The sequence below is a fragment of the Artemia franciscana genome, chromosome 10 (assembly GCF_032884065.1).
Source record: "Artemia franciscana chromosome 10, ASM3288406v1, whole genome shotgun sequence".
NCBI classification, from domain to species: domain Eukaryota; kingdom Metazoa; phylum Arthropoda; class Branchiopoda; order Anostraca; family Artemiidae; genus Artemia; species Artemia franciscana.
The window spans coordinates 6,191,749-6,216,941 of NC_088872.1; the positions used below are offsets into that span (position 1 = coordinate 6,191,749).

Genomic DNA, 25,193 nt, shown 5'->3' on the forward strand with positions numbered 1-25,193 from the left:
TGTAGCTTTCCTTTGAAGGTGTAGTTGTCTTTTTGGATTCAACAGGTTGTTAACATTTGAATTTTTACGGGCTAAAAGCGTTGTCGAATTTAGCTAATTAATTTTGCACATTTATTTTAAACGCTTCAACGTGGCAAAACTGATAAAAATGTGATACTGTCCCGAAGAAAATTCATAATTTCAAACCATCAAATGAAAAATTTGATGGTTCATCAATTGAAAATCATGGTTTTCAGGTATGAACACACCTAAGGTGTATAAAAAGGGTAAAATGTATTTTATCTTAATGTGGTACTTCAAGGAGACTGAATAGAACACCGAAAGAACCATAAATAATACGCTAAATCGTAAAATCCATACAAAATAAATAAAAAGGAGAATATAAATTAGAATAAAGTAAAAACGCTTAAAAAAAAAGTAGTAATAATGCTAAACAGAAAAGACTAATTTGGCAGTAGAACATGAAAAAAACAAAACAGGAATTCTACATTGGTACCGTAAATAATGCGCTAAATCACAAAATATGTACAAAATAAAGAAAAAGGAGAACATAAATTAGAATAAAGTAAAAACGCTGAAAAACAATTAGTAATAATTCTAAACAGAAAAGACCAATTTGGCAGTAGAACATGAAAAAAACAAAACAGGAATTCTACATTGGTACGCAAAATAACACGCTAAATCACAAAATCCATTCAAAATAAGTAAAAGAGAGAACATAAATTAGAATAAAGTAAAAACGCTTAAAAAAATTTAGTAATGATGCTAAACAGAAAAGACCAAGTTGGCAATAGAACATGAGAAAAACAAAACAGGAATTCTATATTGGTACCATAAATAACAAGCTAAATCACAAAATCTATACAAAATAAATAAAAGGGAGAATATAAATTAGAATAAAGTAAAACACTTAGAAAACAAGTAGTAATAATGCTAAACAGAAAAGACTAATTTGGCAGTAGAACATGAAAAAAACAAAACAGGAATTCTACATTGGTACGCAAAATAACACGCTAAATCACAAAATCCATTCAAAATAAGTAAAAGAGAGAACATAAATTAGAATACAGTAAAACACTTAAAAAACAATTAGTAAGCCAGTTGGGTAATGTCAGGATTTTGTGTGAAATATCACTAGGGGGTTGTAATTTTTAGAATGTCGGTTTATATATAGGATCAATTTTTGCATATATTTGTTCCAGGCTAGGGTAGCCAGGAAAAAGACCAGAGAAAAGCTATTTGTATTCCCTCGGAAATCCTTTATTGAATATATAATAGGTATGATACATATATATATTTATAATAATAATATTATCTGAGACCATAATAGTTTTATCTGAGACCATACTGGCTATGCATGACGTACGAAATCAAGAAAGGAAACAATAAATGAAAAGAGAAAAAATCAAATAGGTGAAAAAACGAGGATTTTGTCAGCCAGTAGCAAAATATGAAAGACGAAAATCAAGCAAATATTTCGACAAGGACCTCCGCCAAGTCGTCCTCAGTGCTCAAAAAAAAAGAAAAAGGAAAAAAAACAACAACAAAATCTAACCTTCTGAAGTGAACTATGCAAGAGGAGAAAAGACACTGAATCAAAAAAAAAAACCAACCTGAGATCAATGAAAGAGAAGTTACCAATTAGATTGAATAAGTATCCTTTGCCTTGCAACAGATTTTGCCTGTCTACAATTTCGGTTTTCATTAGATATGCGGACAGGCTGTCTTAAATTAGACTTGGCAAAAATACTGATAGTCTTTTAATATTGAGTTTTTTATAAATTGGGCTTAAGGAAATATCTACCGGGTCTCTATTTATAGCCAAATTTCTCTTTATATATTTTTTTTTATCTCAATTGTCTCTTTAAAAGATTGTGGTAGGCCATTTATGGTAGATATCAAAGTTGCCTCTTCAAAAAGAACAAAGTGGTCAGGATTTTCGTATATATGCTGGGCCAGAGCTGAATCAAAGTTGTCATTTTATTTTCAAATCTCAGGGACTTATCTATTAAAATTTTGTGTTCATGCGATCGTTCCCCTAGTTGTTGATGGCTCCTACCAATGTAAAATTTCCCACATGAAAACGGGACTCTGTAGACACCACTACCCCAGAACAGGGTCAGTTTTATCCTTTCCCGAGTTGATAAAATGTTCAACTTTTTGTTCAGTTTTGTAAGAAACAGAGAGATCATGTTTTTTTGGTTTTTTTTTCCAAATTTGTCGCTGAGCTTCGAGACGTATGGTAATGTAGTAAAAGTTTTGTTCTCAATTGCCAGTGCAACTGAATCAAGGGGGACGGGCTCCCTATTTTCCTGTATCACCTTTTTTAATCGTCTATCTATTATGTTTGCAATGAGGTTGATTGGGTAGCCGTTGCAATTTAGAATATCTTTAACGTAATCTAACTCAGATTTTACATGACTACGTTAACATATTCTTAAAACCCTGTCGACTAAAGAAATTACTACCCCTCTTTTCACAGAAGGAGGGTGCATTGACGAGAAATGTAGATACCGATCATTATGGGTCGGCTTTCTATGTGTAGAAAATTCAAGGCTAGGAGTATTTTTTATAATTAAAACATCCAAAAAAGGGAGTTTTCCTGAATCTTCCAGTTCTAATTCTAATAATCCAGTTCTAATTCTAATAATCCAGTTCTAATTCAGTTCTGAATCTTCCACTTCAGAAGGTTAGATTTTGTTGTTGTTTGTTTTTTTTTTCCTTTTTCTGTTTTTATGGCACTTGGTATTATAACCAAGTGACATATAGAAATCGCAAATTCTGTCGGTCTGTCTGTCGGTTCCGGTTTTGCTACTTTAGGCACTTCCAGGTAAGCTAGGACGATGAAATTTGGCAGGCGTATCAGGGACCGGACCAGATTAAATTAGAAATAGTCGTTTTCCCGATTTCACCATCTGGGGATTAGTGGGGGGCCCGTTAATTCGGAAACAATAGAAAAATTGAAGTATTTTTAACTTACGAAAGGTTGACCAGATCTTAATGAAATTTGATGTTTGGAAGGATATCGTGTCTCGGGGGTGTTACTTTAAATCCTGACCGGATCTGGTGACATTGGGGGGGGGGGAGTTGGGAGATGAAACCTAAAATCTTGAAAACACTTAGAGCGGAGGTATCGGGATGAAACTTGGTGGGAAAAATAAGCACAAGTCCTAGATACATGATTGACATGATTGGAAGGGATACGCTCTCTTTGGGGTAGTTGGGGGGGGGGGGTAATTCTGAAAAATTAGAAAAAATGAGGTATTTTTAACTTACAAACGGGTGATCGGATCTCAATGAAATTTGATATTTAGAAGGATATCGTTTCTCAAAGGCGCTTATTTTAAATCCCGACCGGATCTGGTGACATTGGGGGGAGTTGGGAGGGGGAAACCTAAAATCTTGGAAAACACTTAGAGTGGAGGGATCGGGATGAAACATGGTGGGAAAAATAAGCACAAGTCCTAGATACATGATTGACATAACCGGAACGGATCCGCTCTCTTTGGGGTAGTTGGGGGGGGGGTTAATTCTGAAAAATTAGAAAAAATTAGGTATTTTTAACTTACGAACGGGTGATCGGATCTCAATGAAATTTGATATTTAGAAGGATATCGTGTCTCAAAGCTCTTATTATAAATCCCGAAAGGATCTGGTGACATTGTGGGGGAACCTAAAATCATGGAAAACACTTAGATTGGAGGGATCGGGATGGAACTTGGTGGGGAAAATAAGCAGAAGTCTTAGATACGTGATTTACATAATTAGAACGGATCTGCTCTATTGGGGGGGCAGGGTAATTCTGAAAAAATAGAAAAAATAACGTATTTTTAACTTACGAAGGAGTGATCGGATCTTCATGAAACTTCGTATTTAGAAGGACCTCATAACTCAGATCTCTTATTTTAAATCTCAACCGGATCCAGCGTCATTGGGGGGGGGCAGTTGGGGGGACCGGAAATCTTAGAAAATACTTAAAGCGGAGAGATCAGGATGAAACTGGATGGGAAGAATAAAAACCTGTCTAAGATACGTGACTGACATAACTGGACTGGATCTGCTCTCTTTGGTGGAGTTGGGGGGGGGGGGGGGGTTTGAAAATTGAGGAAAGTAAAACAGTTCAAAATAGAGATGATACCTTTTTATTGACAGTGAATAGATATAAAATTATTTAACTGGATATTTCGAACACATATACAGTGTTCATCATCAGCAGTAAAACTAAAAGACATGAATAAAAATAAACAAAATTTATACCTAATAAACTAATTACATATAGTTTATTGCTCTTATTTTTTTCAATGCAACAGTCGAGGCAAATCTCTTTGACCTTTTCGGTTCTGGTTCATTAGAATTATCTGACATATTACGTGGACAGAGGTCATAGCTCTTAGGTGAGGTGATATTTACTTTATTTGACCTCAGTAAATTATCATAAATTGAGTTCAATCCAAATTCACCTGTATCTCTGTTTATGGAATTATTCTTGAATAGAATTTTTTTAATTTCGATTGTTTCCCTGAAAGTTTGCTTTAAACCTTGGTCCCTAGAAATCAAAGAAACATTTTCAAACAAAATAAAATGATTTGGAAAATTAAAGATATGCTCCGAGAGGGCCGACGTGAAATCTTCAGGTTTGGTATTTTGCTTTAAAGACGATGAAATAGAATTATGATGTTGTAGCAATCTCGTTTTTAAATTCTGGTTAGTACGTCCCACATAAGAGCTTCCACAAGTACATGGGATTTTATAAACCCCACTTTGTTGCTCTACGGAAGTCCGATCTTTTCCAGAATTTAAAAAACTAGCCAAAGTATTACTACCTCTTAAAGCTACCTTTAAACCATTATTTTGTAAAATTCTTTTAAGTTTTTCACTCAAACCTGGAACATATGGTAGAGAACAAAAAATATCTTTCTTTTCTGTTGTTTCCAGAATATCGTCAGAACATTCTAGAAATTTTTTCCTTCTTTTCGAAAAAGTCTGGTCAATTAACCAGCCCGGATAATGGTTACTTATTAAAATCTCTTTTAACAACAATAATTCCTCCTCAATGAATTTTGGAGAACAAATTCTAAAAATGCGGTCAGTTAAAGATATGATTAAACCAATTTTTACTTGGCGAGCATGACCGGAGAAAAACGACAAAAATCTGTTATTGTTAGTAGGTTTTCTGTAAATCTTAAAATCCAGACTATTTTCATTTTTTAAAAGAAGGACATCCAGAAAAGGAAGTTTATTATCCTCTTCCAATTCTATTGTAAATTTTAAATCCCCTCTTCAAAAATTAAGATGTTCTAAAAACTTTTTAATTCCTCCACCCCATAATTCCATACTGAAATTATGATTGGGCGATCGGATCTTAATGAATTTGGATATTTAGAAGGACCTCGTCACTCAGAGCTCTTATTTTAAATCCCAACCGGCATTAAGCCTCTGATTTTCCTTTTAAAGCAATCTATTGATTCTTAGAATTTTGCTAGAGCTCATACCATATGAGCTCTTGGCTCTTCCGACCTCGTCAGAAGGACCATATGAGCTCTTAGCTCTTGTTTTACATACTTGTTTATTTATTATACTTACTTATTTTTATTCTTCTATTTTATTTTTTTTACTTATTTTATTTATTTATTTTTACTCTTCTATTTTACTTTTTTCACTTATCTATTTACTTACTTATTTACTTATTTTATTTACTTGTTTTTATTCATCTATTGTGCTTCTATTTACTTACCTATTTACTGATTATGTTTACTTATTTTTACTCCTCTACTTTACTTTTTCACTTATTTTGTTTACTTATTTGTACTCTAAGTTGTTTTTACTCTTCTTTTCCTTTCTCTCTTTCTTGATGACTTTCTATGATTTTCTTTTATTTATTCCAGCTATTGTACCTGCTGGATCAAGTTTTGCGTATATTCGTACTCAAGTTGTGGCAGCCGTGAAAGAAGAGCAAAGAAAAACCATTTGGGTTCCCTCGGGGTCTCTTTGGTAGAATATTTTTCATATTCTATTTACCATGTGATACTGTTTCCCTTTTTTACGTTGCGTGGTCCTCTATGTTCCTCTATTAGTGTTCATGCAAATTTTGCCACGGTCTTCTATGTAGAAGATGCCACTAGGAAGGTGTTTAAAAAAATTATTTCTAAGAGTTAGTTAATTTTTATTTACTTGTATTTTGTGTATTTTTTGGAAATTTTATGGTTGCACATATATAAAAAAAAGCTCCGTAGAAAAGCTCTAGGAATTTTTAGAACAGCCTGATTGTTTTAAAAATAACAGAGTAATTGCAAAAAGGGGCATACGATAGCGCCGAAGGACCGGTTCTAAAAAACCTTATGACTCAAAAAATGTTTGTCCTTCTTTCTGACTTTCATACAGAAGAATCAATGAGGTAGAATTTATTTTTTCTTTATTTTTATTGGCTTAATCTTTCACACAGGAGGTTTTCAAGTCAGCCAAAATTTTTTAAAGGCGGGGTTGTTTTTCTCTCCAAAAGTAAGGAATAATGTGACTGGTTTACAGTAATACGTTCCAGGTGTAAAACAGTGAAATCAGAGCGTACTTTTTTTCATGCAATTATAGGAAAGCGATCTCTCTTTAGTCGTACCTTTGATATTTGGCTGATTAACTCTTGATCAGGTTGAAGCTTTCTCAAAAGTCTGAAGGTGACACCCCTCCCTCCAAAAGAAGTAAAGAAAATAATATCATATTGGGGTCATGTAACTTTTGTTGAATACTATGATGGATTCATGGTTTACACCTTTTATGGTTTATGTTGTTTTATCTCCCATTTTCCTCTCAGGTCCAATATCTGGGTTTTATCCGGGTCCAGTATCATAGACGTGTATGATACTACGCATGGGAACGGGCCTCGGAGTCCGGCCCTCCCCCTGTTGAAATCTTAAATTTCTAGAGTTCAAATTTTATTTTATTAGCCTTCTCCCGTCCTCCCAAAAAAAATTATTTCCCCTCCCCCCACTCTCCCCGAAAAAGGTTCCTGCGGACGTAGCTGGGTGCAAATAGTATAAATATATACGTGTCATTAATGTACAATACCAATGTTAAAAAACGTGAAAGGAGGAATGATTCTGTACTGTTCATTCGCAGGAGTAAAATTGGCATTTGACTTACATGCTTACGATTGTTGAGACTCTTTAGCTTATGTGAAGAACCTGGGATACCGTTAAAAATAATTTAATTCATTTTACAATATTTCGTCTTTTTTATACTATATTAATTAAAGCGTGATAATATTTAAGACAATTTGAATATCTGAAACTCTTTTCGTTCTGCTTCCTCTAAATCGAAAATTTTTCCTTTCTTGGAAACATATAATATATCAAAAAGCACGTCTTTGAAGTTGTCTGAAGCACCCCCCCTCTACCCTCATCCTCTGATTTGTCTTTTTTCATTTGTAGCCATTTTACCGCGTAAACCAAAAACGGCAAGCACGTGCCAGCCAGTCAAGAAAACAATATTTCTTCTTCTTCTTCTTCTTATTTGGTTTATCATCGAGACGCTTTCGTATAATTATATCACCAAAATCAAACTCCGGGCCGTGTGGCAGGTTGTTACTGGTTATATTCAACTCTGTGTCTTGCATTACGAGGCAGAGATTAATCCCACTGCATCACCTTTTAGCTGGGAAAATTTTTTCCTATCTGGTTAGGACAATCTAAAATACTTTTCATATAACTTTTTTTACTTACTGACAGACAGTGGTAACTTAAAAGATGTTTTGTCTTATTACATAAGTTTTGCAGGTCGGTCGCTAAACATATACCAACAATAGAGTCCTTTTTCATGCCCATGTTCACCGCTGAAAGCATGGATGCTTTCAAGCCGTGGCTAGTTAGGCCGTTGCTCTAGCCCTACGCTACGCATTTTAATCCATTTTTCAGTATAAGTCGAACTTTCCAATATATTTCCCACTCTCCCGACGTACTATCCAATATATTTCCCAACTATCAAATATAATGGAAAATTTTCCATTATAATGGAAATTTTCCGAGCGTGATGAACAGTGAATCCTCTGATAGAACCTCAACAGCTTGACTCTAGTTTGGCATTGTGGAGTGACTTGAGAGGTGTAGCATAAGTGGGAGATGGAGAACTGCAAAACTGAATTAGAACTGGATTATTAGAATTAGAACTGGAAGATACAGGAAAACTCCCTTTTTTGGATGTTTTAATTACAAAAAATATTCCTAGCCTTGAACTTAATGCTTATAATTGAAAAATAAAAATGCAAATCAGGTTTCCTATTAGCGAGGACCTATTTTGTTTTCTTTAAGTCACCAAAATATCGCGAAAGATTTTTTGCTGTCATGCAAAAAGATCATGTCTGATATTTTCACTTTCAGATATCTTCGCTAACACCTGTTTGCGTATACGACTTTTTTGGCATTTTGATTCTACGAATTTTCTGGCAGTTTGACAGAAAAAATGCTCAGCTCGAAATTGGGGAATCTTATACTTTCATCCTTAGTGTCGCAAAAATGTTATTGTTAATATGCTAATTAAACCTTTTCCAGGTCCCCGCACCTTTTTGGTTGAAGGGGGCATCAAAATAAACCAAAACTGCAACAACAAAATTTTAATTATAAAAAGCTGTGCGAAAAGTTGTGCCAATTGGGAGATTTTGAATGGTATCCGGCCCAATAATAACAAAAGATGCTAATTATTGAAAATCATAGATGCTGTGTAAGGTGTATAAAAATTGTAAGATTATCAAAGGGCCCCTGCCTCGTGACCGGGCCCGCGTAAGTGCCTGAATTTGAGCTTATACTAGTGGAGCTACATCTGCTTGTTTGACAATCGTCTACCATGCCTTTCGTGTCCAGGATAATCATTTCTTTATTGTGTTATTCTCTTCTTTTTCTTCGCACTACTGTATTTAGTATATGCCGGAACTCTATTTTAGATCTCTAATGTTATATTATCTTGATTCGTTATAAAAGATGTGAAATAAATGCTTTTAGCGTTTTTATTTCTTTTAGTATCTAATGGCTTTGCATTGTTGATTTAAGGGCAAACGTTTCTAAGAAATTTAGGCGTACAGCGGCTTTAACACTACACATTATTTTCTATGCTAAATGGTTAAGTTAAGTATAACTCTATAACACTACACTATCGCAGAAATCCATAAAACCGAAGAATTAGTCTTCGTCTAAAATTATCACAGTTCAAAAACCAAAAATTTTTATTGGAAATAATTTCCTAAGCCAAATTGACCTGCCATAACATGAAGAAAACGATCGAAAATGGGGTTTTTAAAAGCCAAATAAAAATACTGAATTTCGTTCGCGCTGAAGAAGAGAGGCGGTTGTTCTCTCGAAATATTCGCTTTCTGTGTTTTCTTCAGTATTTTCATTTGGCCTTTAAAAACCCCATTTTTGATCGTTTTCTTTCTTTATGTGCATTGGAAATTCAAGTTCTAATCAAGCATGAAAGGTTTCTAGGTAATACTTGTTAATTCATTTTCAAAATGCATTAATTGTTCATCTAGAAACTCCCTGTAGGGCTTGGGTCTACCTTGAACTGCCTGCTTTATGGCCAAAACTTTATGGCTCCGTTATCCAAAGTTTGTTATGCTTGTGCGAAAGGCTCAACGGCGTGCTTCCGCCCTTTTATCAATTTATAAATTGGCAATAGTCATTGGGCCTCATTTATCATTCTGCAAGGTTTCAAAAATAGTATTCATTCGTGAAATTATTGGTTGATGAAGTGTATAAATCAAGGAAATTCATAGTTTGCTATGAAATCATAAGGGCCATAATTTAAATTTGACGCTGAAAACCACAATCTAGATAAACTAACCCGTAGTGTGTTCAAGCACCCCTTATCCGACCTATCCGCTCGAAATTAGTTTACCTGGTTGTGATCCGTAAAAGATGACAACAAATACTTTCGTGCCGCGTTTCAACAGACAATTGTCACATTTCACAATTACTGTCTCTTTTTGTTCTTTGCAAATAATTTCAGATTTTGTTTCCATTTTTGAAAAGATTGGCTTTTTGTTTATATATGATGTTACTTATCTTCAGTAATACTGCATTTTCCAGGGTTAGTAGGTGTAACCTATCCGACAATTAGTCCACACCTTGTGAAGTAAAGATCATACTAAAACTATGACGTCATTTGCGTCTCGTAAAACGCTAAAGATAAGCAATCGTGCTTATCGGATGAGTGATCTTCGAATGCCCGAATCCAATACCAGATTTGCTTTCCAAGTTTAGCAAATTTTTTTCTTCTCACAATTATCAGTCTGGCATTTTTCCGCTAATCGAAAATAGTCGATGGGAAATTAAGCCGGTTTTCTCAGCTAGCTCGTGAGTATCGCCTTATTGTACGGCAATCTTGGTAAGTAGTTGGGATTAGTAGTTAGAAATTATATGCACCATATGGTTCTATCCCTTACAAAAAGATGGACCTCCTGATTTTGATTAGTTTTGTCCAAAAGCGAAAACAGGTTTACGTTCTCTGTGAAATAGGCTATTTTGCTACATGCCTACAACTTTAACCTGCATTGAAAAGGAAAGATACTTATTGGATCCAATAATTTCGGATCTATCCTTTGACTAAGCCAGAATTATAATATTTCCTTGAGTTTTTCTTGGTGAATGATGTAAATTTACTTAAAAATGGGAAGTTAACGCTTTATACATATTTCTTAAACCTTTTTAACGCATTCTTCAATATAATAAAGAATACAAAGTAAATGACACAAATCTGTGAAAAAAATGTCGATGAATAAAAGTAAATGCCATCTATGGAATGAAAACACAATTGTCTTCTTTTGTTGAAACATCAAAACCGTGAAACTGCTGGAAGTAGCCTACCAAACACTTGTAGAGTTATCTTGACAAAAAGAATATTAGTTGAGTGTTTATGCAGTTTTGTTTTTCCGCTGAATTTGAGAACATCGCTGATTACTGAAAAATTCTTACAATTCACAACGGTGCTGGAAGTGTCGAAGCTTCATTGCAAACAAAATCAAAGAATAAGATAAGACAAAAAAACATAAGAAAAAAAAGAAAATCATATTAACTTCCCAGAAGGCAGCGTTTTCACATACTATAGAACTGGCTAACATAAAACTTGCAAATTTCTTCATTCAAGTTTTCTTTCTCTTATGTGATTTTTGGACAGGTCTACAGTTTTAACTTGCACCGAAAAGGTCAAACGCTGATACCATTGGAGTATGTGTTTCAGATTTGTCAATTCACCGTCACGGAATTATGGTATTTCTTAGACTGTTTCCTAGAGAATTATTGAAAACTGAAGATAGAATATGTGAAAAAATTTTCATATTTTCATTTAGAAAGGGTGATAGGACACGTTTTGCGGATGAAGAATGACAGATCGCCGAAGATTATCCTTGTTAGCCAACGTTTTAGGGCCAAAGGAAAAGCAGGTCGTCCCCGAATGCAGTGGGAGGATATCCTAAGAAAAGATCTAAAGGAATTCAACAATTAAAATAACAAAATTCTACAATTAAAATAACAAAATATAACAATTAAAATAAGGTGAAATTCAGAAAATATATTCATTGGGGTGTATTACCTCCACACAACCACCGAGCTAAAAATGGAAACTCACAAGAATTTCGTCAAAATCCTGCTGGTATTTTATTTTAAATAAATTCAAAGCTATTGGCAAGTTTTCCTTACATTATTAAGAAAAGATTTAAAGGCAATGGGAACTTCATGGGAGGATGTAAAGAGGAAGGATTAAATAGATGGCGACGGAAGAGGAGCGTTTGTAGCTGTGTTGGCCCCAGGTGGCTTGGTGCTGCAGTGAGTCGTTAGTAGTAAAAGTAATATTGATGAAAAAAATAATATAATAAGAAGTTTGCATTGAATACAAACCTTAATGCGGCTGTTGCATTTTGTGTTTTAAAGTTTTGTGTTCCGTTTTCTTCTTTTGGATTGTAAATGCTGATTTAGATCTTTGTTGGCACTGAAAGGTCTCGATTCTAGATTTTCCACCAAATTAATAAATTTCTAGTAAATGTGTGTTTGAAAGCTACCAAAAAAATGTTAGTAACAATTGTGATGGCGAAAACAGGTCTTTAAAGTACATAGGACTGCAAAATTTTCCCCTTATCAAATTTTCATTTATATCAAAAACCAGATCTCTGTTGGAACAAAAATTGTCCCCTAGACCAGGGGTGGATCCAGGATTATTTTAGCGGGGGGTGTAAGATATTTTACTCCGATAAACGTGCGAACAAAGAAATACCAGCGCACAATTTAAAGGGAACTTCAACGATTATACGCCGTAGGTAGGTTGTTGAAATGATCGTAAATTTCATCTAAAATCTGCTGAGGGTTAAAGTTGTAATAAATCTGTTGAAATTAAAATGATATAAAAATATTGATAAAAAAATAGTAAGTTATAGAAACCACCCCGCCATAAAAAAATGAAAAGCTGCTCACCCTCTTACGAAAAATATGATATTTAATATGGCAAAATGATATTATCCCCAAATCCACCACTACCTTAGGGGAAGGGCGTACCCTCCACCCGGTTCTGCCCTGGACCCATCTTGGGTTTATTCATACCAGAAAGCCATGATTTTCTGAGATTTTTCCTTTTGGTTGTTTCGAAATTATTAAGCTTTTAGAGCAATATCACATTTTTCCAGTGTTGCCGTACTGAACCGTGAGATTTTTAAGGCATACATCTGTGTGTAAGTTTATACATAAATCTATTCAGGCAATCAGATTGTATTTTCCCTATCCTGGGTGCTTTGTGCTTTTTTGCAGGAACATTCTTTTTCTCTATGACTTAATGGGAAGAATCTGTGGAAAGAAATTTATAATTGACAATGCGTCTTCAGTTTCATACATTATGTAGCCTTGTTTTGTCGTTCAAACAGAAATTATCAATCGCAAGATAAGAGAAAATTTTTACTACCAACTGCAAGTGAAATTCTCTGACGATTTGAAATATTTTTTGGAAACGTAAAAACAATGGAGAATAAAATTTAAAAATTTAATTTCTTCATTTAAGAAACAGCATAGACAGCTTTTTGTTTTAAAGTTTTGTAGTATACTTTTCAACTTGTTTTGAAGTTTGGAAGGCTGTTTCAAATCTTAAGTTATATTTAATGTCCTTTTTTTTACAGTTTAGCCCAATTTTGTTTAGTTAGTAATCCTGTTTCCACGAGTCTACAAAATTTGGTAATAACACGGAAGGTGAAAACAGGCCTTATTAGAAATGTCGTGTTCGAGAAAAAAAATGAAGTAGGAACACGAATCTAATGGTAGATCAGACAAAAAAAACTTAGTAAAGGAAAAAAAATTAAAAAAGGAAAAAGCTGTTTTATTTGTTGCTATAAGTACATACATTCACCTGAATTCGGGCAGACACTTACATGGTTATCCAGCATGGAAGAAAAACAGCCAAGATTAACATAGTATTCACAGAACTGACCAAAACATGCAAATTAAAAAGGACATAGACCTCCCATACAAAAGAATATATATATATATATATATATATATATATATATATATATATATATATATATATATATATATATATATATATATATATATATATATATATCTATATATATAAAAATAAGTTGTCTGTGTGTGGATCTGTGGATCAGGTGACGTCATGTTTGTTCGCATATGACGTCTGAATTATTTCACACTAATACAAAAGAAGAAAAAAACTAAAAAAGGTAAAAACTACAAAAAAAACTAAAAAGAAAAAAAAACTAAAAAAGCTAAAAAACTAAAAAAAAACTAAAAAAAGGTAAAAATCTAATAACTAAAAAAAACTGAAAAAAATAAAAAAAGGCAAAAACTACAAAAAAAATAAAAACTAATAAAAAAACTAAAAAAGCTAAAAAACTAAAAAAACTAAAAAAAACTATAAAAAGGTAAAAAACTAAAAAAAACTAAAAACTAAAAAAGAAAAAAACTAAAAAAAAGGAAAAAACTGAAAAATAAAAGAGAAAAAGAAAACTAAAAAAATATGAATAAATATATATAAAAATAAGTTGTTTGTGGGTTATGTCTGTCTGTCTGTCTGTCGAGTGACGTCGTGTTTGTCCGCATATGACGTCTGAATTATTTCACACTAATACAAAAGAAGAAAAAAAACTAAAAAAGGTAAAAACTACAAAAAAAACTAAAAAGAAAAAAAACTAAAAAAGCTAAAAAACTAAAAAAAACTAAAAAAAGGTAAAAAACTAAAAACTAAAAAAAAAACTGAAAAAACTAAAAAAAGGCAAAAACTAAAAAAAAAACTAAAAACTAATAAGAAAACTAAAAAAGCTAAAAAACTAAAAAAACTAAAAAAACTAAAAAAACTAAAAAAAGGTAAAAAACAAAAAAAAACTAAAAACTAAAAAAGAAAAAACTAAAAAAAAGGAAAAAACTGAAAAATAAGAGAAAAAGAAAACTAAAAAAATATTAATAAATATAAAAAATATAAATATAATATAAATTAGCAATCAACAAAGCACCGAGACACAAATGACGACCGGGACACAGGGAGTATAAATGACGACCAGGACATAAGTAAAAAAAAAAAACTAAAAAAACCAAAAAAAATGGTAAAAACTACAAAAAAACTAAAAACTAATAAAAAAACTAAAAAATCTAAAAATCTAAATAAACTAAAAAAGAAAAAAAAAAAAAAAGGAAAAAAATAAAGGAGAAAAACAAAACTAAAAAACGAATGTATATACAGACCGGGACACCGGGATACAAATGACGACCGGGACACAGGGAATATAAATGACGACCGGGACACAGGGACACAACTACAATGGGGACGCCGGGGGGCACAGGGGGATATAAATGACGACCGGGACACCGGGACACAAGGAATATAAATGACGCCCGGGACACTCAAAGAGAAATCACAGACTGGAACATCGGGACACAAATGACGACCGGGACACAGGGAATATAAATGACGACCGGGACACAGGGACATAACTACAAAGGGGACGCCGGGGTGCACAGGGGGATATATAAATGACGATGGCGACTCAGGGAATGGTCGATTAGCAATCACCATCAACAAAGCTCAAGGGAAATCATTAGAATCATGAGGTATAGATCTGAATACGGATTGTTTTCCCATGGACCATTATATGTTGCATGTTCAAGAGTCGGTAAACCTGACAATCTATTTATATGCACAGACAATGGGACAGCAAAGAATGTTGTATATTCGCAAGTTTTACGTAGTTAAAAACATATATATATATATATATATATATATATATATATATATATATATATATATATATATCTATCTATATTCACAGGTAGGACATAGGGACACAACTACAATGGCGCGTAACTAATATGGCGCGTAACGACTTACGCGCGCGGGGGGGCTTGGGGGGGCGCGAAGCGCCCCCACCAACTAGGTGTTGGGGTGGCGCGAAGCGCCACCCCAACAGCTAGTATATATATATATATATATATATGGGTGTGTGTATGTATGTATAATAATGTCGATAAGGGCTAATCAGAGAGAGACGACCAGCCTATGTGGGTTTTGGCAGTCTCTGAGATAGAGGTTCTCTCCCAACCATGACTGGTCTCCCTGGCCTCCTGTGAAGTAAATAGGACTCATTGCATATATCCATAAATTAAATACTAATATAAATTATTAAAATCAAGGTAAAAAAAAAGTACGGAATACCACTTTGGATTTTACAGTCCCTGCCGCAGTACGGAACTCCTCAAGCCAGGAAATGCAAAGGAGGGTTGGGTACGCACCATCCTGAGCTTTAGCACACCCTTCCTGTTTACCTTCTCCAGATTCCCCCAGGTACCCATTTAGAGCTGGGTCGACTCTGGCTGAGCTTACAGTCACACCACTGATCCCCGTTCAAACCAGCGACACCAGGACTCGAACCCTGTCCTCATGGAGAAAGACTCTCAAGTCTAGCGCGCTAACGACACGACTTTTTTTGCAGTTGAACAAAGTGCAGAAGAATGGGATGAAGTCCTTGGATCTAGGTTAGAAGCCGATATAATGGAAGTTGTTAGCTGTGGCTCGGAAACGTCTTGGCTTCGGCTTTGTTCCTCTATGGAACCGTCTAAAGATAGATCTAAATGATCGTTGCATAAAGCAATCAGTTGCAGGAAAAGTTTAGTCCGATGCCATTGTCTTTAGTCCGATGCCATTGTCTTGGGTTCTAATGAAAGAAGTATTAAAATAATGAGGCCTTGGTTTATAGATGAAGGTTTATAGGTTGCTAAACTCGTGCTTCTTTGGCAATTCAGGTGGGGTGGAAAGAAAATCAAGACCTAAATGAATGAGGGGGGATAGGAAGAAATTTAAAGAACGTTGAACATCTCTAAAAGGGTCTAACGAATGTAGTTGTGTGCGCAGTTCTTTTGGTTTTAGGTGCGTTGGTGTCAATAGGACTAAGATGAATTAAATGTCTTTTATTTTGATACCAATGTTGTTGCGAAGCAAAACTGGCTTTTGTTCCAAATGGACTAAACTAATAGATTAAGACTTTTCACGATGGAATTTTTCTAAACTTGGTTGTCCGTAAAGGGGAGACGCAGATGAATACTCTTCCATTTCCTCTTAGAAGGGGACATTTGCAAGAAAGAAAAGTGCATCGATCTGTAACAGTAGTTAAAAAAGGCAATTTTCTGGTGTATAAAATTCTTTTTCAAAGTTTAGATCCCCCCCCCCCTCACTCGATCAAAATAATTGTACACCGATTATTTTAACAAGAAACTTGGACTAAAATTTGACCTCCTTAAAAATTTGAAAATTATATATAAAAAAGTAAATCTTTTTCGCGTACACCTGCGTTGTGAAAGACAGGATATTCTTGTTTTATTATAATTTCCTTGTTTTATTAAAAGAGTAATTACTGTAAAAAATCGACAATAATATTTAATGACACAATCTATGTAATGGTATTTAAACTTCCTGTCCTAAAGCAACAATAGAGTAATGGAATTGGTCTTAGCTACTTATATCAGTCACAAGCTTTTCTGATGGGTGCCCTACTCTCTACCATCTGGTGTATATATTGAGGCTCTACATGTAACCCACCTCATTGCACTCGGTGGCCACTTCCGCAACTCTATTTCTCCTCTTGCCTCGCAAGGTGCACTTTATTCATGTCTTGTAACTGCTGTTTGTGTGGCATATACTTATGTGACATATGCCCTCGGATTTGTCCATACTTAAATCTTAGAGTTTTCTTGTTGGCTGTAATTCTCCCTGTCAGTGATGCCGACTGTTAGCCAACAGTCCAGTAAGACTCTGTAATGTGTTTTCTTTTTCCACTTTTCTCCCAAGTTTGTTTTCAAGTTGAACAATTTGGCTCTGACATGTGTACCACTTGAAAAAACATGGTTATTTCACAAACAGATTAGAAAATTGAAAAAAAAATGTAGCCTCTCTTTTAAAAATAGTAGACAGCTATTGGGTCCCTCTCTACATACAGAGGGTCTCTTTAAAATAAACTCTGGAAATAGCTATGGAAAATTGATCTAGAATATTACACAGGCCACGGACAGTTTTTCCAACAAATTGATTTTATAGGTGTTTTGTAGAGGAGCAGTTGCCTTCTTAGATGAAAAACAATGCACAAATGGTGCAACCTTTGGTAAAAAAAAAGTAGCAAATAGAAGAAAACTGATTGTGACAAGAGAGAGACAAAAAAGGGAGGGGAGGGTAGACTCTCATGTGCAGCCTTTCGATATGTATTGGTCGAAACCTGTTAAAGACGGATATGGAATAAACTATGTTCTCATTATTTATTCTGGACCCTTTGATAAAATAATTAAAAAGAAATGAAGAAAAACAAAGAAAACTAGATTGTAACAAGAAAAAGACATAAAAAAGAGAGGGAAGGATAGACAATCATGTGCAGCCTCTCGATATTAATGGTCGAAATTTGTTATAAAGCGGACATGGAAGAAACGATATTTTCATTAATTGTTCTAGACGGATTCGTAGAATTCAAACAGAAAACTGAGAATTTTCAGTGAAAATGCTCTAGAACGCGGAAAGCAACGTAAATAAAAAGAAAATACAAGGAAAATAGAAAGTTATTTTCCTTTTTCTATCAAAAAAGAAAAATAAATCCGAGTATATTTTCAAAAGATATCATAATGAAAATCCACTCTGGCATCTCAACCACTCAATATATGTAATTTCCGTCATTAGACAACAAATATGCGTCGTTTTGCTATAATACTTTCTAATTACAAAGATGAATTGCCTAAAATGGCCAAATAGTTTAGGCTGATGAATAATAATAACTTTCTGGAAGTCAATTGGATATCTTTATAATAAAATACACTTAAACACGTCTTCCATACTCAAACATTCCAAAAATACTAACATTTTTCAAGCAGATCGGTATCTGGCTATAATATTTTCCAAGCGAGTGGCGTATCATCCTTACCACTTTTCTTTGGAGGTTGTTTTTCAGTTTAAACGATTTGACATTTGAACCACTCAATAGACTAAAAATCATGTGGCTTATAGACTAAAAATCAGGTGGGTTTTCAGTTTAAACGATTTGGCATTTGAACCACTCTAAAAATCATGGAAAACATATAAAAAATTCAAACGATGGTAATATTCAGATTTGGTCTGCTATGCATAACCATTGTAGTCTTAGAACTTGTGCATGGAAAATTGACTGTTCGGATACAGTATACCAGTAATCAGGGGCGTATCCAGGTTTTTATTTTCGGGAGTTTTTAGGAGAGGGAATACAAGAAAAACTTTAAGAAATGCATCAAAATTCGCTTATATGTATCTTTCTTTTACATTTCTGCGAGTCAGACATACATTTTGGGCAAGGGGGGGGGGGGGGGGGTCAAACCCCCTACCTCCCCTCTTTCTGGGTACGGTATCGCCAGCAATATTTCTTTTTCGACACTATTCCTCAAATGTTGTTTTTCTGGTCAAGCAATGTCCCAATTCATTCAGCATATGAATGTAAGTGAAATGCAGCATTCGATTATAAATATCGGGTAGTTTTGCTACAGGTCTTAACGAAACAAGAAGATTAGTAGCCAAAAATGAACAATTTGATTTCGTCTCTGAATACTATTATTCTTTTCTTCGCCAGTTTGGAGTAACAATAGTAAAATATATAGAAGTATATTTCGGATTCTGAAAGATTCTGTCAAACAAAGGAAAAATTCCGAACATTTCCCCGGCAGAGCTGTTGGGGGGAGCATTTCGGCTAAACCAGAGCTATTCAATTTTTTCGTGTTTTCTCCTTATCGCATTAGATTTTCTTCAAAAATTTTGATATTCTTGAGAAATTGAAGAATTTACTCTTTTTAAAACGATTTTTCATTTAACAACGAAAATTAAAAACGAACATTATTCTCCCTTAGATAATATTAACTGCATATTTTTAACTATTTTGGTGATCAAACAGTTCGTGATGACAGACTGTAATCAAGGAGTAACTCGGTCCAATAGTGACCAAATATGTAAAAAAGAAATTTTGTTAATAATTAATAAATTAAAAGAATTGAAAAAGAATATAAATCAAATTCGTTAAAATCCGACTTTTGTAGAAAATTTGCCTGATATTCAAAAAGGAGAGATACCCCCATAACGTCAAAAATCTTAATGGAAATCACACCATCATAATCACTATATCAGAGAATCCTACTAGAGGTTTCAAGCTCCCTACGAAAATATGGAATTTTGTATTTATTGTCAGAAGAAAGATCACGGATGCGTATTTATTTTAATTTTTTTCCACCAAGGGTGATAGCATCAAACCAACGTTCCTAGAACATCGGGAGAAGGCTCATTCATACAGAAATTTAAGGTTTTACTGCCCTTTTTGAGTGACGAAAAATATAGGAGGTCAACTCAGGGCCATATCCAGGATTTTGTCCGGGGTGGGGGATTTTACTTGGGAAGGAGGAGTTACACACACACAAAACTTTAAATCGCATCAAAAATTTATTTGTATGCATTTTGTCAAGTCGGACAAACATTACGGAGGGGGGGAGTCAAACCCCATAATACCCTTGGACACAGCTGTGGGGCAAATAGCACCCCTCTCAGGTCACTTTTTTTCCAAAAGACAACCATAAAATTTTGAGATAGCCATTTTGTTCTGCATAGTTGTAAGTTCCAATAACTTTGCCTCTGATAATGAATGACTCCTCGTAGCCCCTGGAGAAAGGGTTATAAGTTATGAAATTTGCCTATTGTTTACACAAAGCATTTATTATTGGGCAGAATATAAATATTTTTTGGGTGGGAGGAAATTTTCTACCGGGAGAATTTAATGTGGAGAGAAAAGTTTCCGGAGGGAATTTTTCAGGGGAGATTTTACTCGGGGGAGTTGCCAAAATTCATATATGGAATTCTTTTTATTTGTTCTTTCTTTTAGCGACTCAGCTTTACGTGTGGAGATGTTCCGAAAAAATTTCCTGGGGATATTTTATACGGGGAGGGAACTGTCTGGAAGATTATACCATGGGGGGATTTCCGCTAGAGAAGCTACACGGGAGAATTTCCAACAGGAAAAACTTTCCTTTGGGGGGCGCGGGAGATTTCAGGGGAAATTTTTCCACGGGGTTGGAGGGATTTCCAAAATGGTTTAAAAACTATCAAAAATTGAACAAAAAACCTATTTTTGCAGATGAAAGTAAGGAGAATTTTCCAGGAGGAATTGTCCGTATGAATTTTCCTGTGGGAGGGGGCTCAGCATTGATAGAATTTTCCAGGGAGAATTGTCTGGTTGGTGGGGGGGGTGATTTTCATCGGAGGATTTTTTCGAGGGGGTATTTTTCGCAGAGGTGGATTTCCCGATGTTGTTTGAAAAATGATCACAAATTAAATAAATAAAAAAAATAAGTTTTCTCAACTGAAGGTAAGTAGCAACATTAAAACATAGAACAAGCAGAAATTTTTCTATACCCATATATGAGGGGTCCTCTCCCCTCCTCAATCCCTTGCTCTTTACACTGAAGTCGGACTTTGTGTCCCAATTCTTTAAGAACGGCTCCTGAAACACAATTGGACCGTTTAATTGGAATAAGAAGCATTTTTCAAATGCTTATAAGCCTTAGCATAAAGAGCGAGGGATTAGTGAGGTCACAGCTCCCCTCATACACGGTATAATGGCTGTTCGTTTTGAGTTTTAATGTTGTTTTACACTTACAGCTGAAAAATCTTTTATTTTATTTAACCACTTAGCGGTAGATATTCTATTTTTATCCAAAATTCTGGAAACTCCACGCTGCTAAGTTTTGTGTTCAATTTCGCTAGACACTTCAGCAAGAGGTTCTTTTTCTAAGGAGGTAAATTCGGATGGCGCCATGGCTCTAAATGGGTCTTGAGTTCATGTAAGTTTCTCAATACTGTGTGCTTGAAAACATTTTTTGAATCATCAGATAAGCTATGACAGATGATCTTCAAAAAGAAAATTAAATATTGCAAGACAAATAAGTTTCATTGAGGGGTTACAAACTGGTTACATAACAACAGGTTACAAACTGGTGCAACAAGGAAAAAAAAACTGGTGCAACAGTTTCATTGAGGGATACAAACTGGTGCGACAAGGGAAAAAAACTTGTCCTGGTGCAACAGGGGAAACAAACTGGTTACATAACAACAGGTTACAAACTGGTGCAACAAGGGAAAAAAGCAGTGTTTTACTTTCGTCATGGAAAGGCAGTGTTGTCTTCGAAGTTATCTCTTTTTTCTAATTTTTCAGAATTACCCCCCCCCCCCCAACTACCCCAAACAGAGCAGATCCTTCCCGGTTATGTCAATAGCGTATCTAGGACTTCTGCTTATTTTCCCACCAAGTTTCATCCCGATCCCTCCACTCTAAGCGTTTTCCAAGATTTTAGGTCCCTCCAACTCCCCCCAATGTCAGCAGATCTGGTCGGAATTTAAATAAAGAGCTCTGAGGCACGATGTCCTTCCAAACATCAAATTTCATTAAGATCGCATTACCAGTTCGTAAGTTAAAAATACTTCATTTTTTCTATTTTTTCTGAATTAATCGGTCCCCCACTCCCCCCCCCCCAGATGGTCAAATCAGGAAAATGACTATTTCTAATTAAATCTAGTACGGTCCCCGATACGCCTGCCAAATTTCATCGTCCTAGCTCACCTGAAAGTGCCTAAAGTAGAGAAAAACCGGGACAGACCGACCGACAGACAGACCGACAGAATTGGCGATCGCTATATGTCACTTGGTTAATACCAAGTGCCACAAAAATAATAGAAAAAAAGCTTAGTGGCCCCAAAACTAAGCACGCTTACACTAATTTCGTTCAGGGAAGGGTAATCTAAAAACGAAAAGTGGATCATACGAAATACACTAAAAACGTGAGGCACATTTTATAAATATTGTTTCACGGGCCTAAAAGTACCGGAAAAACTGAAGCCAAACGTGTCTCCACTTTCAGAAATCATCTACACCAGGTGACGCATGTCAGTTGTGGCGGAAGTGTGCGAAGCGTTGTGGAATCTGTACGGCACACGTGGCGTTCTGATATTTACTCCAGGTGGCAGAAACTGGTTGCCCCCTCGAACGTGTCACAAAACTTAGTTACTTATACGTTCGAGACAAGCAATGTTACAGATTAGGAAGAACAGGGTTACTACCCCTAATGATTTATCACTATCTTTAGTGATTTTTTATATTGCCTAGGTAAAAAATAACTAAATCAGCAGATAAATCACTATATTTTTGAAGGAAGTCACTAAACTAACCACAAAATCAGTAAAATCTGGTGATTTTTTTCACCGGCCGGCAACCCTGCGGAAGAGTCAACTTGTTAATGCTGTCTTCGATTTCATTCATAATTTGGGAAAAAATTTATAATCTTCAGTATAATCAACATGACTCGGATCAATCCGTCACTAACTTTTCTAAAATGAATTATTGTTTTTTGATACCTTCGCTAGAAAGCACAAGAATTGTAACAAGTTTGAAATAGGCTTTTAATGGAAACAGTTACAGAGGGAAACTCAAGTCGCTGACCTTCAAAGTATATATCTAGTTTAGTCGCTGAAAAAATACAGTTACTGATAAATCGGTAAGTGGCCATAAATAATTTCATGGTATTATTGTTGCTTTATGACAGGAAGCCTAGCTAAAATTACTCGTATTTTGTCATTAAATATTAATATCCATTTTTTAGAGCTATTAATTCTACCTAAAATAATTACTTGATTAGCTTAAAATAAAAAAAAAGTACAATGGTAAAGAAGAGAAGTTGCTGAATTTGTCGATCTGTAGCTCTGTGGTTCTCAAAATGTGAGGAGCGGCTAACAGGGAGCCTCGGTGTCGTCACAAGGGCGGTAAATGTTCAATTAAACAATTCAGCAAATTTATTGGATTCTCAATTCGCAAAATTATTCGAAAAAGGATTTCAGCCTTCAGCAAAAATCATGGCCAAGTAAAAAATTTATGAAGTTTTTTTCCTTGTTGCACCAGTTTGTAACCTGTTGTTATGTAACCAGTTTGTTTCCCTTGTTGCACCAGGAAGTTTTTTTTCCCTTGTTGCACTAGTTTGTAACCCCTCAATGAAACTGTTGCACCAGTTTTTTCCCTTGTTCCACCAGTTTGTAACCTGTTGTTATGTAACCAGTTTGTTTCCCCTGTTGCACCAGGACAAGTTTTTTTCCCTTGTTGCACCAGTTTGTATCCCTCAATGAAACTGTTGCACCAGTTTTTTTTCCTTGTTGCACCAGTTTGTAACCTGTTGTTATGTAACCAGTTTGTTTCCCCTCAATGAAACTTATTTGTCTTGCAATATTTAATTTTCTTTAATGAAATTTCGTTGGTTAAACAAACCAAAACTTTAAATAATAGATGTTTGTCGACTAATTAAACGGTATTTTCAACGAATTCTGCCAATTCACACCTCTAATTCTGATTCACTGCTAACTGATTAAACCTAATTGATTAAAATTCAAAAAGAGTTCAAAAGTTTTAACACTAGAAAAGAGTCGGAGAAATGAATCCTTCTTTTATTGGTATATGTAACGTGCTATCCCCTCCTTCCCTCCCCCAAAGAACACATCTATATTAAAAACTTAATATTTTGGTTCTTATATTGACTAATTCAGCTGAAAGCTCCCCCCCCCCACAAAGAAAATGAAATAGATACAACAAATCTGATATTGTTTTTTAACTAATTCAACAACGAACAAGCCTAGTGAATTCAGGTAACCAATCTTAATTCACTGTTAATTCAACATAAATAATGTGGAGACATTCAGACAATTCTAATTTAGAAGAAGAATCCAAGAAAAAAAGTGTTTCTTTTATTACAGCAATAGAGACACCCACCCCCCCTCTGTCGAAAAAATTATCCTGATCTCTAAGGGTTATAAGGGTAGAACAAGAATCCGAATAATGGAGGAACTGCTTCTTTTGCTAGTACTACATATAGTACTATACACTAGTACATATAGTACATATTTTGATAGTTCTAAATATGCAATTGAATACAGAGATACCTTTCAATGATTGCCCAGGATCAAGGCAAATCGACCCATAAAACGAACAAATTTTTTTTATTACACATAGAATTGACAACGCAGGAAGAGAGTAAAGCAAGATATTATAGGGGAAAGTAAAATCCTCGAAATTAAATCACATTAAAAGAAAACCTTATGAAATTTATACGTAGTCCGTAAATATTTAAATAAAAAAAGTGTAATAAATACAAATGCTAATTTCAAGCCAACACAATAAAATTTTGAATTATTGGCGTCCACGAAACTACATTTAACGACGTTATAATGATAAGAAAAGCAAGAATTTCGCTCTTTTATTCAATTTTTTAGGAGTTAAATTGTATCTCACGTGACCTCCTAGTAACGAATGCCATGCATCAACGAAGATGTAAATGCTCGGAGCAAGTTAAGGAGGGCATCGGTATTATGGACGGGACGCTCCACAGAATGGTACTGGAATGGCAGTCACATGAAACAGAAAAAAGAAAGGTCGAAAAACACATGTTGTCATACCTACTAGCAGGACCCGTGACTTGTTTGATCTAGTATCTTTGCCGACACAGCAGGGAATTTTGTGAATTGATTCTATCAGGCACGTGCCTAGGAGATTTCTTTGGGGACAATTAATAAAAATATCATTCTGTTTGATAATTTGAATACAAAGTGCCCTAAAATTTGGAAAAAGTCGGGAGTTCAGGGGTTGA

At 34.8% G+C, this 25,193-nt stretch overlaps 1 protein-coding gene across 3 annotated transcripts in view; it reads left to right on the plus strand.

The window, feature by feature from the left end:
* The window catches only part of LOC136031703 (disks large homolog 5-like), a 157,601-nt gene extending 150,756 nt beyond the window's left edge, over positions 1-6,845 (plus strand). For all 3 annotated transcript variants that reach the window (XM_065711398.1, XM_065711400.1, XM_065711399.1), the window contains exon 25: positions 5,886-6,845. In XM_065711398.1, coding sequence (XP_065567470.1) covers positions 5,886-5,995 — 110 coding nt within the window. In that variant the 3' untranslated portion in view covers positions 5,996-6,845. The remainder of the gene's footprint in view (positions 1-5,885) is intronic.
* Positions 6,846-25,193: the final 18,348 nt, after the last annotated feature.